This window comes from Somniosus microcephalus, chromosome 11, assembly GCF_052327205.1.
Source record: "Somniosus microcephalus isolate GS21.2 chromosome 11, FLI_Smic_1.0, whole genome shotgun sequence".
NCBI lineage: Eukaryota > Metazoa > Chordata > Chondrichthyes > Squaliformes > Somniosidae > Somniosus > Somniosus microcephalus.
In genome coordinates, this window is record NC_140997.1 from 10351875 (window position 1) to 10373734 (window position 21860).

The window sequence follows — 21860 nt, forward strand, 5'->3', positions numbered from 1 at the left end:
GAAGGCAAGTATCCCATATGCCTTTTTAACCACCTTATCTACCTGCTCCGCTGCCTTCAGGGATCTATGTACATGTACACCAAGGTCCCTCTGACCCTCTGTACTTCCTAGGGTCCTACCACTCATTGTGTATTCCCTTGCCTTATTTGTCCGTCCAAAATGCATCACCTCGCACTTTTCAGGGTTAAATTCCATTTGCCACTTTTCCGCCCATCTGACCAACCCGTTTATATCGTCCTGTAGCCTGAGGCTTTCCTCCTCGCAATTTACCACCCCACCAATTTTCGTGTCATCTGCGAACTTACTGATCATACCTTTTACATTCTCATCCAAATCATTTATGTAGATCACAAACAACACGGGACCCAGCACCGATCCCTGAGGTACCCCACTGGACACAGGCTTCCAGTCACAAAAGCAACCTTCGACCATCACCCTCCGCCTCCTGCCACTCAGCCAGTTTAGGATCCAACGCGCCAAGGCACCCTGGATCCCATGGGCTCTTACCTTCTTGACCAGTCTCCTATGCGGGACTTTGTCAAAAGCTTTACTGAAGGCGCTATATAAATACAAGTTGTTGTTGATTCTGCGATAGGTTTAGTGGGAGTCGGCAGGAATGGTCAATTATCCCATCACTGTCTGTGGGAGCTTGCTGTGCGTAATGTGGCTGCCGCGTTTCCTACATTACAACAGCGACTTCAGAAAGTACATCACCGGCTGTAAAGCGCTTTGGGACGTCCTGAGTCGTGAAAGGCGCCATATGAATGCAGATTCTTTCTTTATTTAATCTTAATTTCTATCTTTATACAGAGATTAAGCTGCATCCTGTAATCTGAGAGGCAAAGTCAGGGAGCAGACAGAAACACCCACGTGTTGCAGTAGCAGCTCAGACTGGGGGGGCGGGGAGGAAGATTCAAACCCGAGCCCCGCCTTCCAGCAGCTTGATTGACAGACAGGGCCCGCGGCGTGATTGGATACGGAAAACGTCAATCAATTGCGCGATGACGCAGGCGGGGTTTGCGTAGGGTGAAAGGTCGGAAAGATGGCGGCGCCCTGAGGCTGTCTTTCAGCGCCGCTGGAATAAAATAACCGGCGAGCGGTACCGGGCACGGGAGGGTGAATTTATTTTCTGTGACTGCGGGACGATGCTGGGGCGCCTCTGGGTGCGGGCCCGGGCTCCCGCCGCGCTCAGGCCCGGGCTTGGCTGCCAGGTGATGGCGGAGTGGAGGCGGCGCTACTCGAGGGCAGGTGAGCGAGTGGCACCGACAGACCGAGGGCCCGGAATCGAAGACAAGCTGCCAGCCCGGGCTCAGTGGGCAGCGCTCTCTCTCGCCTCTGAGTCAGAAGGTCGCGGGTTCAAGTCCCACTCCAGAGGTTTGAGTGCAAAATTCCAGGCCGACATTCCCAGTGCAGTGCTGAGGGAGCGCCGCACTGTCGGAGGTGCCGTGTTTCGGATGAGACGTTAAACCGAGGGCCTGTCTGTCCTCTCAGGTGAGCATAAAATCCCGCGGCACTATTTTGAAGAGGAGCAAGAAAGTTCTCCTCAGACTCCTGGTCAATATTTATCCCTCAACGAACATCACTAAAGCAGATTACCTGGACATCGTGGGACCTTACTGTGCAAAAAATGTCTTAAAATTGCATTTCTATAGCGCTCTTCATGACCACCGGACGTCCCAAAGCGCTTTAAACATAGAAACATAGAAGATAGGAACAGGAGTAGGCCATTCGGCCCCTCGAGCCTGCTCCGCCATTTAATGAGATCATGGCTGATCATCCAAATTCAGTACCCGGTCCCTGCTTTCTCCCCATATCCCTTGATCCCTTTAGCCTTAAGAAATATATCCAACTCATTCTTGAAAATATTTAATGAATTGGCCTCAACTGCCTTCTGTGGTAGAGAATTCCACAGGTTCACCACTCTCTGGGTGAAGAAATTCCTCCTCATCTCTGTCCTAAATGGCTTACCCCGTATTCTTGGACTGTGACCCCTGGTTCTGGACTCCCCCGCCATCGGGAACATCCTTCCTGCATCTAGTAGCAGCCAATGAAGTACTTTTGAAATGTAGTCACTATTGTAATGTAGGAAACGCGGCAGCCAAGTTGTGCACAGCAAGATCCCACAAACAGCAATGTGATAATGACCAGATAATCTGTTTTTTAGTGATGTTGATTGAGGGATAAATATTGGCCAGGACACCGAGGATAACTCCCCTACTTTTCTCCGGAATAGTGCCGTGGGATCTTTTATGTCCACCAGAGAGGGCAGATGGGGCCTCGGTTTAACATCTCATCCAAAAGACAACTCCTCTGGCAGTGCAGCACTCCCTCAGTAATGCAAAGGAGTGTCAGCTGAGGATTTTTGCGCTCAAGTCACTGGACCCACAATCTTCTGACTCCGAGGCGAGGGTGCTACCCACTGAGCCACGGCTGCCCACTTCAAAAGGACTTAATTGGCTGTAAAATGCTTTTGCCCGACCTGAGGTTGTGAAAGGTGTTATAGAAATGCAAGGCCTTTCATTCTATCCAAATCGACGTTGAGGGATGTGTAGAGTTGTCTCCTGTGCTGCACAGGATCATTACCAGTTGCAGTCTGTGCTTAGCATAAAAATGTCAGCCAGGGGGCAATCTGTACATGCCTGGCTGTCAGAACACTAATCTTATTACTTATTTGAGATTTAAGATTTCAATAAATGTTACTCATGGGCAATCTGGTGAGCAATTGAATAAGTTACTGATCCTGAGCCCTCCAACGCCATTCTGCATTGGTCTGAGTGACTGCGACGATCAGAATGCTGTTAATTCGGCAAACCCGATCTCCTTGATGATTTTAATCGGGGCAGAGGTATGTTAATTAGTTGTTCAACCGTTTCTCCGAGGGTCTCCGGGAATCAGCACAGAAGTCCCAGGAAATTATGGCTTGACTTGTGTAATGGGGTGTAAGTCACTCCCGCCATAATTTCATGTAGAGTTTTTGCGCCGTACGTCGTAGATAAGCTGTTGCTAGGGCGCAAGTTTTCAGCAGATTCAGGCCCGTATTTGTCTGATTGCTCTCTTGAATTTTGCTCTTTTCTAGGACGGAAGAAATTTTATCAGGACGTTGGCATTTCTCAAGGGGAAGGTAAGATTTCTGTTTACATGTCTGGTGCTTACGAATGAAGATTGTTTTTTTTTTAATGTTGAATCCCTTTCGTCCACATAACAGAATGACCCCAACCCCCCATCGTAAGCAAGTTCTCGGCAACTGTGCAGTATGATCGGACATAGAAACACGTCCATTCAGCCCAGCAAGCCTGTTCCGCCATTCAATTAGATCGGGGTGAGCTGTGGAGGGCCGCACACCAACGTTCCCGTTAAGCTGCACTGTCGTACAGTGGTTTGGAGGTTCTGCGCAGGCTGCTCAGTGGCTTTTAAATTAATAGCTGTGTAATTAGTACAATAATAAGCACACTTAAATTGCTCACCGATTGCCTAATGAGCGGAGGGTGTTCAGTTAGTGAATAAATGTGTTAACTAATTTACTAATTATCAGTTAGTATAAATAATCAGTGTTAAATAAATACATTTGAGATAATTAAAATGCTAATTGGTCAACACAAATCAGTTTTGCATTAATTAGTTAGGCGGTAGTTAATACCTGGTTAACAGGTATCATCCATCAGTCACCCCATTACTGGGGGTTGGGCCTGGGCTGGGGAGGGCTGGCCCTGCGCCCTCCTCGCTGCTGAACTCACCGGTTTCGGGGCCACGCTACCATCCGTAGAAGGCACTCACCCGGGGGGGGGGGGCTGTATTGGCGGGCTGTATTTTGCCTGCCACTGCTTTAGATCATGACTTATCTGTACCTCGACTGCATTTATCAGCCTTTGATCCACATCTCTCGTTACTTGTACCTAATAAAAATCTATTGATCGCAATCTTGAAAATTTCAACTGACCCCCCAGCATCCACATCCTTTTGGGGGAAATGTTCCAGATTTCCACTCCCCTTTATGCCGAGGGAGTGCAGTGTGTCCTCTGGAGTGCAGTGACGCTGTCCTATGGATGACGTTAAAACTGCCTATGGGCAGTGATAACCCAGGGAAATGTTCACGGAGGAGCAGGGTGCTCTTTCAGTGTCTCGGCCAACTTTCTTCCCGCAACAACATCAAAAATAGACTAACTGAGCCATTTATCTCATTGCTGTTTCTGGGACCTTGCCATGTACAAAGTGACGCTGTGTGTACCTGCATAATTTGCTCTGTGAAGCTCTTGAGGCCATTTCTAAGATATGATAGGGTGCTGTGTAAATGCTCTCAGTGTTGGGCACGTTACTCAGGAGCAATGTTCCCGCTAAGGTGCGCGCGTGTGCAGACCCGCAGTGATCTGAAAGGTCCCACGCAGGCCGCTCACCGGCTTTTCATTGTAAACACCCGGCATGCGCTGGAATTTAAAGGGACCACGCATTAAAAGAAACAGGCCACATGGAACAAAGCGCACCTTAGCAGGAACATTGCTCACACGTGCGACTAACCTGTCCGCAGAAATGTAACTAAAAGTGGTCAAAAACAAATATCTACATGGCCAGTCGGGTTTCTGCCTCTGCCACAGTACCGAAACGGCCCTCATCAGGGCCACAAATTACATCCTATGTGACTGTGGCCATGATAAACTATCCCTCCTCGACCTTTTCGACCTGTCTGCAGCCTTTGACCACACTATTCTCCCCCCAATGTCTCTCCTCTGTCGTCCAACAGGGTGGGACTGCACTCGCCTGGTTCCATTCTTACCTATTCAGTCGTAGCCAGGGAATCAGCTGCAATGGCTTCTCTTCCCACTCCCGCACCATTACCTCTGGTGTCCCCCAAGGATCTATCCTTGGCCCCCCTTCCTATTTCTCATCTATATGCTGCCTGTCATGAATCTGTAATTCATGAAGAAATGACTCATGAAATAACACTGGGCGGCCAGCTGGTGGCGCCGTCCAAGGAGTATAAATACTTGGGCATGGGCCCAGCTTGCCCAGGACGTTATTGTAACCAGGAACTAGTGATGTACTGTAACTAGAATCTCATGGTTGTGAAACAGTTGATTAAAGCCTTGTTTTATACTCAACCAAGTGCTTAGTGAATTTTCTTACATCACTGCCCCTTGGCAATATCATCCAAAAACACAACCTCAGGTTCCACGTGTATGCTGACGACACCCAGCTCTACCTCGCCACCGACTCCATCCCTCTCCCTGGCAACTGTCTGAGGCTAAACCAGACTGTTCGCAACCTTGGTATCATGTTTGACCCCGAGATGAGCTTCTGACACATCCGCACCATCACTAAGACCGCCTACTTCCACCTCCGTAAGTCACCCGACTCCGCCCCTGCCTCAGCTCATCTGCTGCTGAAACCCTCATCCATGCCTTTGTTACCTCTAGACTTGACTGTTTCAACGCTCCCCTGGCTGGCATCCCACACTCCACCCTCCATAAACTTAAGCTCATCCAAAACTTGGCTGCCCGTATCCTAACTCGCACCGAGTCCCGTTCACCCATCACCCCTGTGCTCGCAGACCTGCATTGGTTCCCGGTTAAGCAATGCCTCGATTTTAAAATTCTCATCCTTGTTTTCAAATCCCTCCATGGCCTCGCCCCTCCCTATCTCTGTAACCCCCCCCTACAGCCCTTCGATATTTGCGCTCCTCCAATTCTGGCCTCTTGCGAACCCCCGATTTTAATCGCTCCACCATTGGCGGCTGTGCCTTCAGCTGCCTAGGCCCTAAGCTATGGAATTCCCTTCCTAAACCTCTCCATCTGTCTTTTCTCTTTTTAAACACTCCTTAATACCTACGTCTTTGACCAAGCTTTTGGTCATCTGCCCTAACAAGGGCAGCAGACGCATGGGAACACCACCACCTCCAAGTTCCCCTCCAAGTCACACACCACCCTGACTTGGAAGTATATCGCCGATCCTTCATCGTCGTTGGGTCAAAATCCTGGAGCTCCCTCCCTCACAGCACTGTGGGAGTACCTTCACCTCACGGACTGCAGCGGTTCAAGAAGGCGGCTCACCACCACCTTCTCGAGGGCAATTAGGGATGGACAATAAATGCTGGCCTTGCCAGCGACACCCAGATACCATGAACGAATTTATAAAAAATAAAAAAATAAAAAATAAAAAAATCTCCTTATGTGGCTCGGTGTCAAGTTTTGTTTGATAGCACTCCTGTGAAGCTCCTTGGTATGTTTTACTACCTTAAAAGTGCTGTATAAATACAAGTAGTTGTTGTTGAACGTGCCAAGCAGGGTATGTGCAGTTAGTCAGCTGAAGGATACTTGCATCGTTGGTTAATCCTGAAAGCCCTGAAACACAATACTGAGCTGATTACTGAACTATTACCACAACCCCAGTACACTTGGTCTCGGGTATGAACAGAGCAAGTGACTTATTCTGGGAACTGGATTTATGAATCGTATTCCCTCAGAAAAGGATGTGTCCAAGGTCTATAATGGAAAATTGCATTATTAGAGTAGTCGCGTCAAGCTACACAGCAAGTGTAGAAGTTTATGGGATTTATTTCTGTGTAAATGGTAGCGTAGTGGTAATGTCACTGGGCTAGTAATCCAGAGGCCTGGACTAATGATCCAGAGACGGGAGTTCAAATCCCATCACGGCAGCTGGGGAATTTATATTCAGTTAATTAAATAGCTCTCTGGAATAAAAAGCTAGTATCAGTATTGGTGACCATGAAACTATTGGATTGTCATAAAAAAGCATCTGGTTCACTAATGTCCTTTTGTCAAAGGAAATCTGCCGTCCTTACCCGGTCTGGCCTATATGTGACTCCAGACCTACAGCAATGTGGTTGACTCTTAATGGCCCTCTGAAATGGCCCAGCAAGCCACTCAGTTGTAACAAACCGCTACGACACAAAATAATAAAAATGAAACGGACCACCCGGCAGCGACCTCTGCAAAGTCCTCCCTCACCAACATCTGGGGACTTGTGCCAAAATTGGGAGAGCTGTTCCACAGACTAGTCAAGCAACAGCCTGACATAGTCATACTCACAGAATCATACCTTTCAGCCAATGTCCCGAACTCCTCCATCACCATCCCTGGGTATGTCCTGTCCTACTCGCAGGACAGATCCACCAGGGGTGGTGGCACAGTGGTATACAGTCAGGAAGGAGTGGCCCTGGGAGTCCTCAGCATTGACTCCGGACTACATGAAGTCTCATGGCTTCAGGTCAAGCATAGGCAAGGAAACCTGCTGATTACCACCTACTGCCCTCCCTCAGCTGATGAATCAGTACTCCTCCATGTTGAACACCACTTGGAAGAAGCACTGAAAGTAGCAAGGGCACAGAATGGACTCTGGGTGGGGGGGACTTCAGTGTCCACCACCAAGAGTGGCTCGGTAGCACCACTACTGACCGAGCTGGCCGAGTCCTGAAGGACATAACTGCTAGTCTGGGCCTGCGATAGGTGGTGAGAGAACCAACACGCGGGAAAAACCTACTTGACCTCGTCCTACCTGTCGCAGATGCATCTGTCCATGGCAGTATTGGTAGCAGTGACCACCGCACAGTCATTGTGGCGACGAAGTCCCGTCTTCACACTGAGGACACCCTCCATCGTGTTGTGTGGCACGACCACTGTGCTAAATGGGATAGATTCAGAACAGATCTAGCAGCTCAAAACTGGGCATCCATGAGGCGCTGTGGGCCATCAGCAGCAACAGAATTGTATTCCACCACAATCTGTAACCTCATGGCCCGGCATATCCCTCACTCTACCATTACCATCAAGCCAGGGGACCAACCCTGGTTCAATGAGGAGTGTAGAAGAGCATGCCAGGAGCAGCACCAGGCGTACCTAAAAATGAGGTGCCAACCTGGGGAAGCTGCAACACAGGACTACATGCATGCTAAAAAGCAGAAGCAGCATGCTGTCGGCAGGGCTAAACGATCCTACAATCAACAGATCAGATCAAAGCTCTGTAGTCCTGCCACATCCAGACGTGAATGGTGGTGGACCATTAAACAACTAACGGGAGGAGGAGGCGGCTCCATGAATATCCCCATCCTCAATGATGGTGGAGCCCAGCACGTGAATGCAAAAGACAAGGCTGAAGCGTTTGCAACCATCTTCAGTCAGAAGTGCCGAGTGGATGATCCATATCTGCCTCCTCCTGAGGTCTCCACCATCACCGAAGCCAGTCTTCAGCCAATTCGATTCACTCCACGTGATATCAAGAAATGGCTGAGTGCACTGGATACAACAAAGACTAAGGGCCCTGACAACATCCCAGCTATCGTGCTGAAAACTTGTGCTCCAGAACTAGCCACACCTCTAGCCAAGCTGTTCCAGTACAACTACAACACTGGCATCTATCCGACAATGTGGAAAACTGCCCAGGTATGTCCTGTCCACAAAAAGCAGGACAAATCTAATCCGGCCAATTACTGCCCCATCAGTCTACTCTCAATTATCAGCAAAGTGATGGAAGGTGTCATCGACAGTGCTATCGAGCGGCACTTACTCACCAATAACTTGCTCACTGATTTCCAGTTTGGGTTCTGCCAGGACCACTCGGCTCCAGACCTCATTACAGCCTTGGTCCAACTATGGACAAAGGAGCTGAATTCCAGAGGTGAGAGTGACTGCCCTTGAAATCAAGGCAGCATTTGATCGAGTGTGGCATCAAGGAGCCCTAGTAAATCTGAAGTCAATGGGAATCGGGGGGGGGGGTGGAATTCTCCACTGGCTGGAGTCACACCTAACACAAAGAAAGATAGTTGTGCTGCTGGGGGGATCAATCATCACAGCCCCAGGACATCGCTGCAGGAGTTCCTCAGGGCAGTGTCCTAGGCCCAACCATCTTCAGCTGCTTCATCAATGACCTTCCCTCCAACATAAGGTCAGAAGTGGGGAAGTTCGCTGATGACTGCACAGTGTTCAGTGCCATTCACAACTCCTCAGATAATGAAGCAGTCCATGCCCGCATGCAACAAGACCTGGACGATGTTCAGGCTTGGGCTGATAAGTGGCAGGTAACATTCATAGAAACATAGAAGATAGGAGTAGGCCATTCGGCCCCTCGAGCCTGTTCCGCCATTTAATGAGATCATGGCTGATCATCCAAATTCAGTACCCTGTCCCTGCTTTCTCCCCATATCCCTTTAGCCTTAAGAAATATATCTAACTCCTTCTTGAATATATTTAATGAATTGGCCTCAACTGCCTTCTGTGGTAGAGAATTCCACAGGTTCACCACTCTCTGGGTGAAGAAATTCCTCCTCAATTCGCACCACAGAAGTGCCAGGCAATGACTATCTCCCAACAAGCGAGAGTCTAACCACCTCCCCTTGACATTCAACGGTATTACCATCACCGAATCCCCCACCATCAACATTCTGGGGGTCACCATTGATCAGAAACTTAACTGGACCAGCCACATAAATACAGTGGCAACAAGAGCAGGTCAGAGGCTGGGTGTTCTGCGGCGAGTGTCTCACCTCCTGACTCCCCAAAGCCTTTCCACCATCTACAAGGCACAAGTAAGGAGTGTGATGGAATACTCTCCACTTGCCTGGATGAGTGCAGCTCCAACAACAAGCTCGACACCATCCAGGACAAAGCAGCCCGCTTGATTGGCACTTCATCCACCACCTTAAACATTCACTCTCTCCACCACCGGCACACCGTGGCTGCAGTGTGTACCATCTACAAGGTGCACTGCAGCAACTCGCCAAGGTTTCTTCGGCAGCACCTCCCAAACCTAGAAGGACAAAGGCAGCAGGCACATGGGAACACCACCACCTCCACGTTCCCCTCCAAGTCACACACCATCCTGACTTAGTATATCGCCGATCCTTCGTCGTCGCTGGGTCAAAATCCTGGAACTCCCTACCTAACAGCACTGTGGGAGCACCTTCACCACACGGACTGCAGCGGTTCAAGAAGACAGCTCACCACCACCTTCTCAAGGGTAATTAGGGATGGGCAATAAATGCTGGCCTTGCCAGCGATGCCCACATCCTATAAACCAATTTAAAAAAAGGAAAAATGTACCGGGCTATGGGGAAAGAGCGGGGGAGTGGGACTAATTGGATAGTTTTTTCAGAGAGCCAGCACAGGCACGATGGGCTGAATGGCCTCCTCTAATGCTCTGATTCTCTGTGTCATACCGTTCCAAATTGCTTCCCCCGCCCCCGGCACATTAACAAGTTCCTGGAACGTAGTCTGGAGACACTGGTAGATGCAGATGTGGGGTTTGGACAGTTTGTTAACCTTTCCTCTTTTTGCTAAGGCAGATTCCTGCCTTTATGCACTGCTGCAGCACCAACCGCTGCGAGAACAATGCTCCGTTAAGATGTAAATCCGGGCAACAGGACCACACCCACAGAAAAAATGTTAATTGAAGTCTTCAGTATCACGGTTGGCTTCAGCTGTTGACAGATTTCAAGCTGAGTCAGACCAAAGTAACTTAATCTGCTCATATCTGATTTAAGCATTTGTATTCTATTCTACTTAAAATAATTCATATGAATTAGCCAGACCTGTGTTACGCTATAAAAAAAATATACAGATTCCTTTATTTCAGCGAGTTAATTAAAGCTCCAACAAGGGAACTATCAGTGAAAGAAAAGAAAGACTTGCATTTCTATAGCACCTTTCATGACCACCAGATGCCCCAAAGCACTTTACAGCCAATGAAGTACTTTTTGAAGTGTAATCACTGTTGTAATGTAGGAAATGCGGCAGCCAGTTGCGCACAGCAAGCTCCCACAAACAGCAATGTGATAATGACCAGATCATTATTTTTTTGTTATGTTGATTGAGGGATAAATATTGGCCAGGGCACCGGGGAGAATGCCCCTGTTCTTCTTCAAAATGGTGCCACAGGATCTTTTATGTCCACCTGAGAGGGCAGACGGGACCTCAGTTTAACGTCTCATTCGAAAGACGGCATCTTTGACAGTGCAGCGCTCCCTCAGCACTGCACTGGGAGTGTCAGCCTAGATTTTTGTGCTCAAGTCTCTGGAGTGGGACTTGAACCCACAACCTTGTGACTCCGAGGCGAGGGTGCTGCCCACTGAGCCATGGCTGACAGTAAACATATTTCTTGAAAGGCTAAAACCTGTCGTTGGGTGCAGTAGTGTAGTGGTCATGTTACCGAAATTAGTTTATTTGTTAAACTGTCTGAGCGTATGCATCAAGGATCAATGTTTACAACAAGAGAACTCTTGTGCTCACTGAACTATTTTTTCCACGGAGGCTGAATATTCCTGGTGAAGGTCTAACCCACCCCGTTATAGGATGGCTATTCCTCTGATTTTTGTAAGGGACCGTGTTTTTTGCTGTTGCAGGAGGAGCATTTGAGATAAACCTGGACTGCAGGAAGCTGAAGACGCCTCAGGGCAAGTTGTTCACGGTCCCCAGTGAAGCTCTGGCAATCGCTGTCGCCACAGAATGGGACTCTCAGCGAGACACGCTGCAGTTTTTCACCATGCACCTGGTAGAGTCCGGTTTTAATTGGGGTTTTTTTATCGACTGGAGTTCAGGAACTTCTTAAACCTGGCAATGTGGGCAGGTGAACTCATTGAAATAAAAACAGAAAATGCTGGAAACACTCGGCCGGTCAGGGCAGCATCGGTGGAGCGAGAAACTAGAGTTAACGTTTCAGGTTGATGACCTTTCATCAGAACTGGAAAAAGTTAGAGATGTAACAGATTTTAAGCAAGTGCAGAGGCAGGGAAAGAGAGGGGAGGAGAGGAAAGAACAAAAGGGAAGGTCTGTGATAGGGTGGAAGGCAGGAGAGATTAAATGACAAATGGGATGATGGTGCAAGGCAATAGGGGTTGGTAAAGAAACAAAAGGTGGGCCGAGAGGAGCTGTAAATGGCAACAGCAGAACCATTACCAGCACCTGCTGTCCAAAACAGTGAGAGCAGTGGCTATTGATCTGAAATTGTTGAACTCCATGCCCAGTGTGGTACGGAGCCACAAAGACCCAGGAAGGTCCCTGGTCTGTACTGATACCTGGGATGGCAGGAATGATGTATGAGGAGAGATTGGGTCGATTGGGCTTATACTCACTGGAGTTTAGAAGAATGAGAGGGGATCTCATTGAAACTTATAAAATTCTAATAGGACTAGACAGACTAGATGCTGGAAGGATGTTCCCGATGGCCGAGGAGTCCAGAACCAGGGGTCACAGTCTAAGGATAAGGAGTAAGCCATTTAGGACAGAGATGAGGAGGAATTTCTTCACCCAGAGAGTGGTGAACCTGTGGAATTCTCTACCACAGAAGGCAGTTGAGGCCAATTCATTAAATATTTTCAAGAAGGAGTTGGATATATTTCTTAAGGCTAAAGGGATCAAGGGGTATGGGGAGAAGGCAGGGACCGGGTACTGAGTTTGGATGATCAGCCATGATCTCATTGAATGGCGGAGCAGGCTCGAGGGGCCGAATGGCCTACTCCTGCTCCTATCTTCTATGTTTCTATGAGTTAGCCAATTGCACCAGGGCAGCGGTGGGGACATTATAATCGGCCGCAGTGTCCACGGACTGGGGAAGGGAATCAACCAGATGCCTGCAGGAAATAAAATACGCATTGGTGGTGGGTTAGGACAGGTTCAAGGTTGTGAGCGTTTCTGCTGCCTCTCCAGTTGGATAACCTGCCACGTGGGTGCGCTAGCATCTGCAACTCGTGGCCGTGTCAGCCGTGGCTCAGTGGGCAGCACCCTCGCCTCTGAGTCAGAAGGTTGTGGGTTCAAGACCCACTCCAGGGACTTGAGCACAAAAATATAAGCTGACACTTCAGTGCTGTACTGAACTGTCAGAGGTGCCATCTTTCGGATGAGACGTTAAACCGAGGCCCCGTCTGCTCTCAGGTGGACGTAAAAGATCCCATGGCACTATTTCAAAGAAGAGCAGGAGAGTTATCCCTGGTGTCCTGGCCAATATTTATCCCTCAATCAGCATCGCTAAAAACACATTATCTAGTCATTATCACATTGTTGTTTGTGGGAGCTTGCTGTGTGCAAATTGGCTGCTGCATTTCCTACATTACAACAGTGACTACACTTCAGAAAGTACTTCATTGGCTGTAATGCGCTTTGGGACGTCTGGTGGTCATGAAAGGCGCTGTAGAAATGCAAGTCTTTCTTTATCAGCAAGAGTCAGCGGCATCAGGGAAAGACGAGAGGATCGGGTTAGGGAAAAAAGGGTTCTACTATCAGAAGCATAAGTCTTTTTTAATAAAAAGAAGCCGGTTATCACTAATTTTTTTCAGGTGATCCCAAAGTGTAAGGGATAAGGTTTGAGAAAAGATTAACTATTGCAGTCCAGAGAGAAGATGTTGGGGGAAATCTTATTGAGATGTATTTCTCTAATTATTGTTACTATATAAAGGGTATGTCTAGCATGTGTTTATGTCTGCCACACCTTGGGTGCCATGCATGCAAATTTGCTGTATCACATTTCTTTATTATAAAAGTATAAGGAAAGCCAATCATTTGAAATGTGCAAAGAAACTTGACGGCAATTCAAAATATCTCACTGACACTGGAGTCAGAATGTCTGTAACCTCTGACCAATCTTACAAATCGCACTCTTGAAAAAGGTAAAGAAAGCCAGGCATTGCAACCTAGTTCTGACCTGTGGTCTGAAGAGCGCCTAAAGTCTGACTGGCGTTACTCAGTGTATACTGAATATGCTTAACAGCAATTAGACATTATGCATTCCATGACTTAATGGTCCTGTTCTTATAAAACAGTGCATCATCCAACTTACTGTGTCTGTGATTTTTCCCTCCACTCCTGATTTCATTCATGCCACTCGTGGTAGTTGCAGAGTGAAGGCCAGGAAAGGGGGAATTCACCACATTTATACGGTGCCGCACTAAGGGAGCGCTGCACTGTCGCAGGTGCCGTCTTTCAGGTGAGACATTAAACCAAGTTTGCCCTCTCAGGTGGACGTAAAATATCCCACGGCACTATTTTGAAGAAGAGCAGGGGCGTTCTCCCTGGTGTCTCTGGCCAATATTTATCGCTCAACCAACACCTAAAAACACATTATCTGGTCATTATCACATTGCTGTTTGTGGGACCTTGCTGTGCGCAAATTGACTGCTGCATTTCCTACATTACAACAGTGGCTACACTTCTAAAAAGTACTTAATTGGCTGTACAACACTTTGGGATGTCTTGAGTTGTGAAAGGCGCTATATAAATGCCAGTTTTCTTTCTTTCCTTACCACATCTTAACATCTCAAAGGCTTCACACTGTGACTATTATGTAGGAAAATTATGATAACCTGAAGCTAAACTGGGCAATATTCTCTTTGCTTAGACAACTTTATGCAACACCGCACTGGATAATCCCACACAAAGAACAAAAGAGCAGTTGATTAGTTCAGCTCTTAAGTACCTGGACACAGACACCGTCTGGTAAGTCATTTTTGCTGTGGGCAAGATTGTCGAATTTCTGCGAGCACTAATTGACTATACGCATAACTGATCTGGACTTGGGAATTGAAGGAACTATATTGAAATTTGCTTCTGCCACCAATTCCATTTTGGTTGATTAATTGTGAGGAGGACTGTGGAAAAACTGCAGGAGGACACAGATAGGGTGGGCAGATAGGTGACCAATGCAGTTCAATGGAGAAAAATGTGAATGAATATATTTTGAAAGTAAGACTTGGGAATGGAAAGGCATAGGAACAGGAGTAGGCCATTCGGCACCTCGAGCCCATTCCGCCATTCAGTTTAATCCATGCCCCAACTCCATTTACCTGTCTTTGTTCCCCTTGATACCCTTACGCAGCAAAAAGTACACTTTAAATGGTGAGATGTTAAATTAAGTAGTGGTGTGCAGACACATTGGTCATTAAAGGCGCCAACTTCAAGTAGATAAGGCCATTAGTTTTGTATCTGGGACACCGAATACAAAGCAAGGAGGTAATGTTGTACTTGTACAAGGCCTTAGCTAGGCTGCCGTTGGACTATTGTGTACAGTTTTAGGCACCCCATTATAGGAAGGATCTAAAGGGGATAGAAAGGATCTAGTGTATATTCTTGAGGACATTGCCAGGGATGCAGGGTTACAGTTATAGAAGAGAGACTTGAGAGGTTTGGGCTTTTCTGGTCTAGGACTGAGAAGGTTAGAGGGTGACCTGATAGAGGTCTTCAAGATTCAGATGGGTTACGTTAAAGTAAACCGTGATCGAGTGTTTCCACAGGTCAATGAGACGGTAGCAAGAGGGTAAGAATTTAAGAGAACCACAAAAAGAATAAAGGACAAAAGTTAGACTAAACATTTTTTACAGAGTATGTTTAGAATGTGAAATTCCCTGCCGCAAACTTTTGTTACAGCAGACTCCGTAAATCATTTTGGAAGGGTATTGGATGGTTGCTTAAATAAGAGAGTTGTTAAACGGTTTGGAGAGTGGGATTAGTCTGAACAACTCATGGAGAAAAACATTGGCACAGACTTGATGATCCGAATGGCTGGTTTCTGAGCTGTAATGTTCGGTGATCCCACGTTGTACCTTACAGTCAGGCTCTCGGCCAATATTTGACTCCCAAGCTTGGAAGGTTTTTGCATAGTGTTCTCGACAGGGTGTGGCATTGCACGTGTAAATGCCAGCACCCAGCTCACGGCGGGGTTGGGGGGTCTAGTCGGCCAGAATCCAGCCTAAACAAGTGGTGCGATAAAAGTGGCCGACTCGCAGTTATCGGTTTGAACCCTGGTCAAGGTTGACCCCTACAAATCCTGTAGGGAGAAGGGGTTCACTGGGATGAACATACGAACATGCAGACACAAGGTTAGGAGGGTGGTCAGAGGAGCAAAAAGACCTGGGGGGGGGGCGGAGGGTGTGGAAGAAGCAGAGTTGAAGAGACAAAACGTAAAGATAAAAAATTGTTTCAGTACTTGAATAGTAAGAGGGCAGCGAAAACCATAAAGATTTGCAAACAGCATGAGATCCAGTTGGATGCAGCATTGAGGTGCAGGGCCTTTCTTATATGGATGAGCTTAAACTGGACCTTCCTCGTCCACCCTTATTTGTGTTTGTTGATGTGCAGTTACAGAGTGGAGGAACCACCCGGCTTAGTGGAGATCCAGAGAAATGAATGGGATCCAGTCATCGAATGGATAGAAAAGAGGTGAGTGGAAGGGGTCGTCCTGGGTGCTCAATGTGGGACAGCAGTGGATCAATAGCACATCTCGTCTGCAACAAGGTAACCCCGTGTGCCGTGCCTGTTGAAGGGGAGAGCATAACGGGTCACGCAATTGGCGTATTAGTTAAGAGCTTTGGCGGGGAATTGCTTCAGCTGGTCAGCGGCCATACTGAGACAGAAGTCCTGCGATAGATTTCGGCCACTTTTGTCAGACAGAGACCGGGAGTCGCCCAGAGTAAAATGCAACCAGACATAGAAGCATAGAAGATAGGAGCAGGAGTAGGCCATTTGGCCCCTCGAGCCTGCTCCGCCATTCAATGCGATCATGGCTGATCATCCAAACTCAGTACCCGGTCCCTGCTTTCTCCCCATATCCCTTGATCCCTTTAGCCTTAAGAAATATATCTAACTCCTTCTTGAATATATTTAATGAATTGGCCTCTACTGCCTTCTGTGGTAGAGAATTCCACAGGTTCACCACTCACTGGGTGAAGAAATTCCTCCTCATCTCAGTCCTAAATGGCTTACCCCTTATCCTTAGACTGTGACCCCTGGTTCTGGACTCCCTGACCATCGGGGACATCCTTCCTGCATCTAGTCTGTCTAGTCCTGTTAGAATTTTATAAGTTTCAATGAGATCCCCTCTCATTCTTCTAAACTCCAGCGAGTACAAGCCCAATCGACCCAATCTCTCCTCATACGTCATTCCTGCCATCCCAGGTATCAGCCTGGTGAATCTTCGCTGCACTCCTTCCATGGCAAGAACATTCTTCCTCAGATAAGGTGACCAAAACTGCACACAATACTCAAGATGTGGTCTCACCAAGGCCCTGTACAACTGCAGCAAGACATCCTTGTTCCTGTACTCAAATCCTCTCGCTACGAAGGCCAACATACTATTTGCCTTCTTAACCACCTACTGCACCTGCATGCTTACCTTCAACGACTGGTGCACAAGCACACCCAGGTCTCGTTGCACTTCCCTTTCTCCCAATCTATTGCCATTCAGATAATAATCTGCCTCCTTGTTTTTGACGCCAAAGTGGATAACCTCGCATTTATCCACGTTATATTACATCTGCCATGCTTCTGCCCAATCACCCAACCTGTCCAAATCATACTGGAGTTTCTCGGCATCCTCCTCACAGCACACACGCCCACCCAGCTTTGTGTCGTGACATTAATACACTCAACTCGCTGATTTGTTTTGTTCAATACTAATCTATGTTTTTTCGAACAGATATAATGTTGTGATTGGCTCCTCCACAAATATCTTGGGACCGAACATTCCAAAGAAGTCCAAGGAGACCATTGAGCAACACCTCTCCTCGTACAATTCCTGGGCACTAGTAGGTGTGTGTGATCACTTGAGTCTTTGTCATAGCCGAATACTCTGGACCAAAAGGTAAAACTTAAAATAATGTTTCTCTTTCCCTTGCTCTAATGCAATGGCCTAATTGTCCTTGTAGCTAGGGCAGCAACCTCAACTTGCATTTCTGTGGTGCTTCACCTACAGCAAGATATCTCGAGGCATATTGCTTTGAGGAGGAGAAACAATAGACGGCTAGCGAGAGGGAAAATGGTGAGGATTCCAAACAGTGATGGACAGGAAAAGACCCTCTGGTCCATCCGGCCTGTCCCACGCAATTGTGATACCTTGTGTCTCACAATATATACACTCTCCACCCCACCCAAATGGGATGTAATGGGCTGGTGGTATGGTCGGAGGATTTTGAAAGGAAAGAGATGGGCTGAAAGGTGGGCAGGAGTCCAGTGGCTGAATGAGTGGCCACCAGGACTGGGCTGGAGTGGAGAGTAAGTAGTCACCCAGTGTCCGAGGAGTGGAGGGTACATACAAGCACGTAGGCTGGAGGAAAGCACTAAAGTTTTCATGTCTTCACGCTCTTCCCGTGGGGAGTAGTGTGAAGTAGAGGAAGGATTTGTAGGCTGATTAAATCTGACATGGACACTCCTTCCATGGTCGTAACCATCTTTATATAGGCTGATGGGCGGGTGGGAGGGTGGTGTTAGTCCTATACGGCAGGAGGGTTGTATGATCTCCCACAACCCATACAATGAGGAGGTCCTCTCCCTCAACCCCTCTGTTGTGTCGGTACCTTTCTACCTAGACACAATTTAGGACTCAGAACTCAGAGATTCAAACATGAAGTGCTTTATTGGAAGGAAAGGAAGTTCTGGAAAGTTCCGAACAAAGAGAGCTAAACTTAACCGAGAACACCCAACCATTTATCTCCTGTGACAGTGCCGCCACAGGTGGGAGGAGAACACACAATAGAACACAAAATACATAACACCCTACAACTGTAAATATTTTTGTTTGACTAGTTAGAGATTCCCATCTAAAGGATTGCACTATGGTTGAGGAATGAGGGATATTTGAGTGCAAAGTATTCACTCCTCACTTCTTTTCTGGTATGCCTTGTAATTTCAAATAAATGAGTAATTGACAATTGGGAGAAATCCTTGTTGAAATTACTGCCCTGCTTCTCCCTCCATGATGGTTTTGTTTTTGTAGGTCTGGAGTATGTCATCCATCAGCTGAAATCAGTGGTTCTTTCGTTAAATCTAATCGACCGAAACTTGGACGTAGAGAAGGCCGTGCTGCTGTCTCGACTAGAGGAACAATATCAGGTGTGGAATATGCCGCTTCCTCCCTCCCTGACTGACGTTGGTTTGGCTTTCTGTTTCTGCTTGCTGTGAAACAAAGCTTGGGTTGCATGTGGGCTGTTTCCAGGCTTTTGTGAATTCCCTCACCAAACCCGCGGTGCGATGGCTGTTTGGGTTTACAGTCATGACGACCCAGTGGAGAAGAGCGGGATTCTTTCTGGGTCGGTTTCACCGCGAGCTGCTCGGCCTGAAGTCTGGAGGTGTTGTGAGCAAGCTGAGGCCACACTCGCTTCTTGCGGGGTAACTGGGGATGCAGCTCGGTTTCTGATGAGAGATTAGCTTTTTTTAGCGCAGTTTTATTTGTTTTTTGAGGAGATATAAAATCTCACCACATCCTCCCTGGCTCGGCAGGTAAAGATCCCTGCCTGGTGTGGAACTGAACTATACAGCCCAGGAAGATCCCATGATTGATTTTTATTTATTCATTCATTCTTGTGATATGGGTGTCGCTGGCATTTATTACCCATCCTAGTTGCCCCTTGAGAAGGTGGTGGTGAGCCTTCTTCCTGAGCCGCTACGGTCCGTGTGGTGAAGTTACTCCCACAATGCTGTTAGGGAGGGAGTTCCAGGATTTCGACCCAGAGATGATGAATGAACAGCGATACATGTCCAAGTCGGGATGGGGTTAAAGGGTTTTGATAAAGGGTTTTGACCCGAAACGTTGACTCTAATTTCTCTCCACGGATGTTGCCTGGCCTGCTGAGTTTTTCCAGCATTTTCTGTTGTCAAGTCGGGATGGTGTGTGACTTGGAGGATCCCCAGTCTGTTGGGGCGAGGGAAGGGGGAAACAAATCAAGCCAGGAGCCTGCTCCTAACTCGCTGTCCCATGACCCCTGCTGGAAAGTGCACGGTGAGTTCAGGATCGCCCGCGGCTTTGGTGCCCCACCCACGGTTGAATAGCCTGTCAACACCCGCTGCCTAGGCTCATGCATAAATGATGCCAACTTGGATGGTGGCACCACTGGAATAGGAACCCAGTGGGAGTCAGGCCATACATGCTGAGACATGGGGATGGTAGTTATATAAAAATTCATCAGTATGTGTAAACTTTGAGAGTTGAATCGCAAATGTCAATTTCAACAGTGCAATCTTGTTAGACCTGCTCCTTTTAAGGCAAGCGTGTGGGGATGACCTTGGGTCTCAAACCTTGTGGCTGTGAATTGTGCCCTTCAGTGGTTGAGTGAGCAGGTTCCGTGTATTTAAACCGTAAACATACCCAGCCAACAAGCAAGTGCACTTGTTTGCTAATGTCCTTTATCTCGCACAGACTCTGCTAATCTTTCACACTGGTTGAGACTGTAACGTCTCTGTTATAAGCATAGAGGTGACTCTGTTTCTCAACCCGCCCTTTCTCTGTAGATCGAGTTTTGGGGAAACGTTGAATGGGCGCACGACTACGACCTCTATGAACTTCGATCCCGCACGGCTGCGGGAACCTTGTTCATCCATCTGTGTTCAGAGAGCTCCACCGTCAAACACAAACTGCTGCAGGACTGAAGCGACTGACTGTATGTTTGGCTCTTTCCTGTAATTGCTGGATTCTTTTCCCTGATGGGTACATAATAGTCTGTAATTTAAAAATATTAAAAATAAAAACATGTTTTGCCTGTTGAACAGTCCTGTTCATTGACTGAGGGAGTTGATGCCTCCTTTTTAAAAAAAAAAATCCTGTAAATGTTGAATTCATTAACTGATTTCATGAAACTTTAGAGATTAATTAATGATCATAAAGGGAAAAAAATTAACCTCAAGCTAACAAACGGTACTTCTATTCACGTGAACATGAATTTTAAAATAGTTTTGCACAGAATTTAAGGATTAAATGATTTTTCATAAGATTTTCTTCTCCTGCCAGTCCAGTACAGCAACACCCTGCCAGATTTTAAAATAGTGATCTAGGAAACATCATGCATCATTCTTAAGATAAGTGACAGTTGTGTGACTTGTTTTTGTCATTTTCCAATCACAGCAGCAGGTGGTGCATTCCACAGAGGGAACAGTCAGTTTTTCACCTTCCATTTTCATCCCAAGTATTATATGTTTTATTAATGTTCAGTGCATTCGCAGCAGGAACTCCACTTTGTCCCTTTCAGTCCATGTTAGCGTCCAGCGATGCACAGTCCCTCCATTAGCTGATTTTTGGGGGGGAATTTGGTGCTTACCACTGTTTGCAAATTTAAAAGGCACTTTCACTCCAGAAAGCTTGAAAATTGCTGTTTGGAATTCTCTTCCTAAACCCCTTAGTATTTTACAACTCTTCCCCGGCACCAAACCTACATCTTTGACTTTGCTTCAGCTACTTCCTCTAACTCTACTGTCACTTGGTGTCCAATTCCCCGCCCCCCCCCCCCCGGCCCCTTTTGTAAAGTGCTTTGAGAAGTTTTGCCATATTGTAGTCTCTATATAAAAGTGCCTTTTTTGGCATTGAGATCCAGCAACAGTACAGCAGGTTGGTTTCACGAGTTAACTTCACATTGAACTTGAGCACAGTGACAAACATGTGTTAGATGTGCTCCATATTGGTTCTGTGAAAGGGTAAGAGATTGGCTCCTGGAGATGGTAGGATTGTCGTCTGCTTGCCCACATTCCCATGAGACTGGGTCATGGTACAGAACAATTGTGAACAGAGAGCTCAGAAATCCTACGAAAATTACTGGGGTGCTCCATATCATCATAGAATGGGTTTGCTATTCCATCTCATCACTTCCTTTATACACACACTCTTCCCCAGTTTTCTTTTTCTCTTTCTATCGAGCTCTTGCTGAAGTGGGCTAGGGTTTCATCGGCACCCCCCACTGGTTCCTATCTAAATGACCACTGTTCACATGAGAGGGAATGTTGGCAGGCTATTCCACCTTGGGGTGATGCCATGCACCATTATGCTGTCACACACTTTAAACATGATAGTAATCTAGACTGGGAACTGACTCGTTCTCTCCCCGACCACCCACCCAAAAGAACCAGGAGATCAGCAAACTCGGCAAAGAGTGTTGATTCTCCTGTTCTGTG

The 21860-nt window shown here is 47.2% G+C and overlaps 1 protein-coding gene across 1 annotated transcript; it reads left to right on the plus strand.

The window, feature by feature from the left end:
- Positions 1-1011: 1011 nt before the first annotated feature.
- On the plus strand, positions 1012-20465 carry atpaf2 (ATP synthase mitochondrial F1 complex assembly factor 2). The gene is made up of 8 exons (XM_086000180.1): positions 1012-1248; positions 3077-3121; positions 11345-11493; positions 14332-14429; positions 16068-16148; positions 17404-17516; positions 18700-18815; positions 20211-20465. The coding sequence occupies exons 1-8, from the start codon at positions 1146-1148 to the stop codon at positions 20346-20348; spliced, it is 843 nt and encodes a 280-aa protein (XP_085856306.1). The 5' UTR covers positions 1012-1145; the 3' UTR covers positions 20349-20465.
- Positions 20466-21860: the final 1395 nt, after the last annotated feature.

Excerpts from the sequence above, each read along its gene's own strand:
- atpaf2 (XM_086000180.1), top strand. The coding sequence starts at position 1,146 with ATGCTGGGGCGCCTCTGGGTGCGGGCCCGGGCTCCCGCCGCGCTCAGG. Across the intron at positions 1,249-3,076 it reads GCGGCGCTACTCGAGGGCAG|GACGGAAGAAATTTTATCAG; the intron begins GTGAGCGAGTGG and ends GCTCTTTTCTAG. Across the intron at positions 16,149-17,403 it reads ATCGAATGGATAGAAAAGAG|ATATAATGTTGTGATTGGCT; the intron begins GTGAGTGGAAGG and ends TTTTTCGAACAG.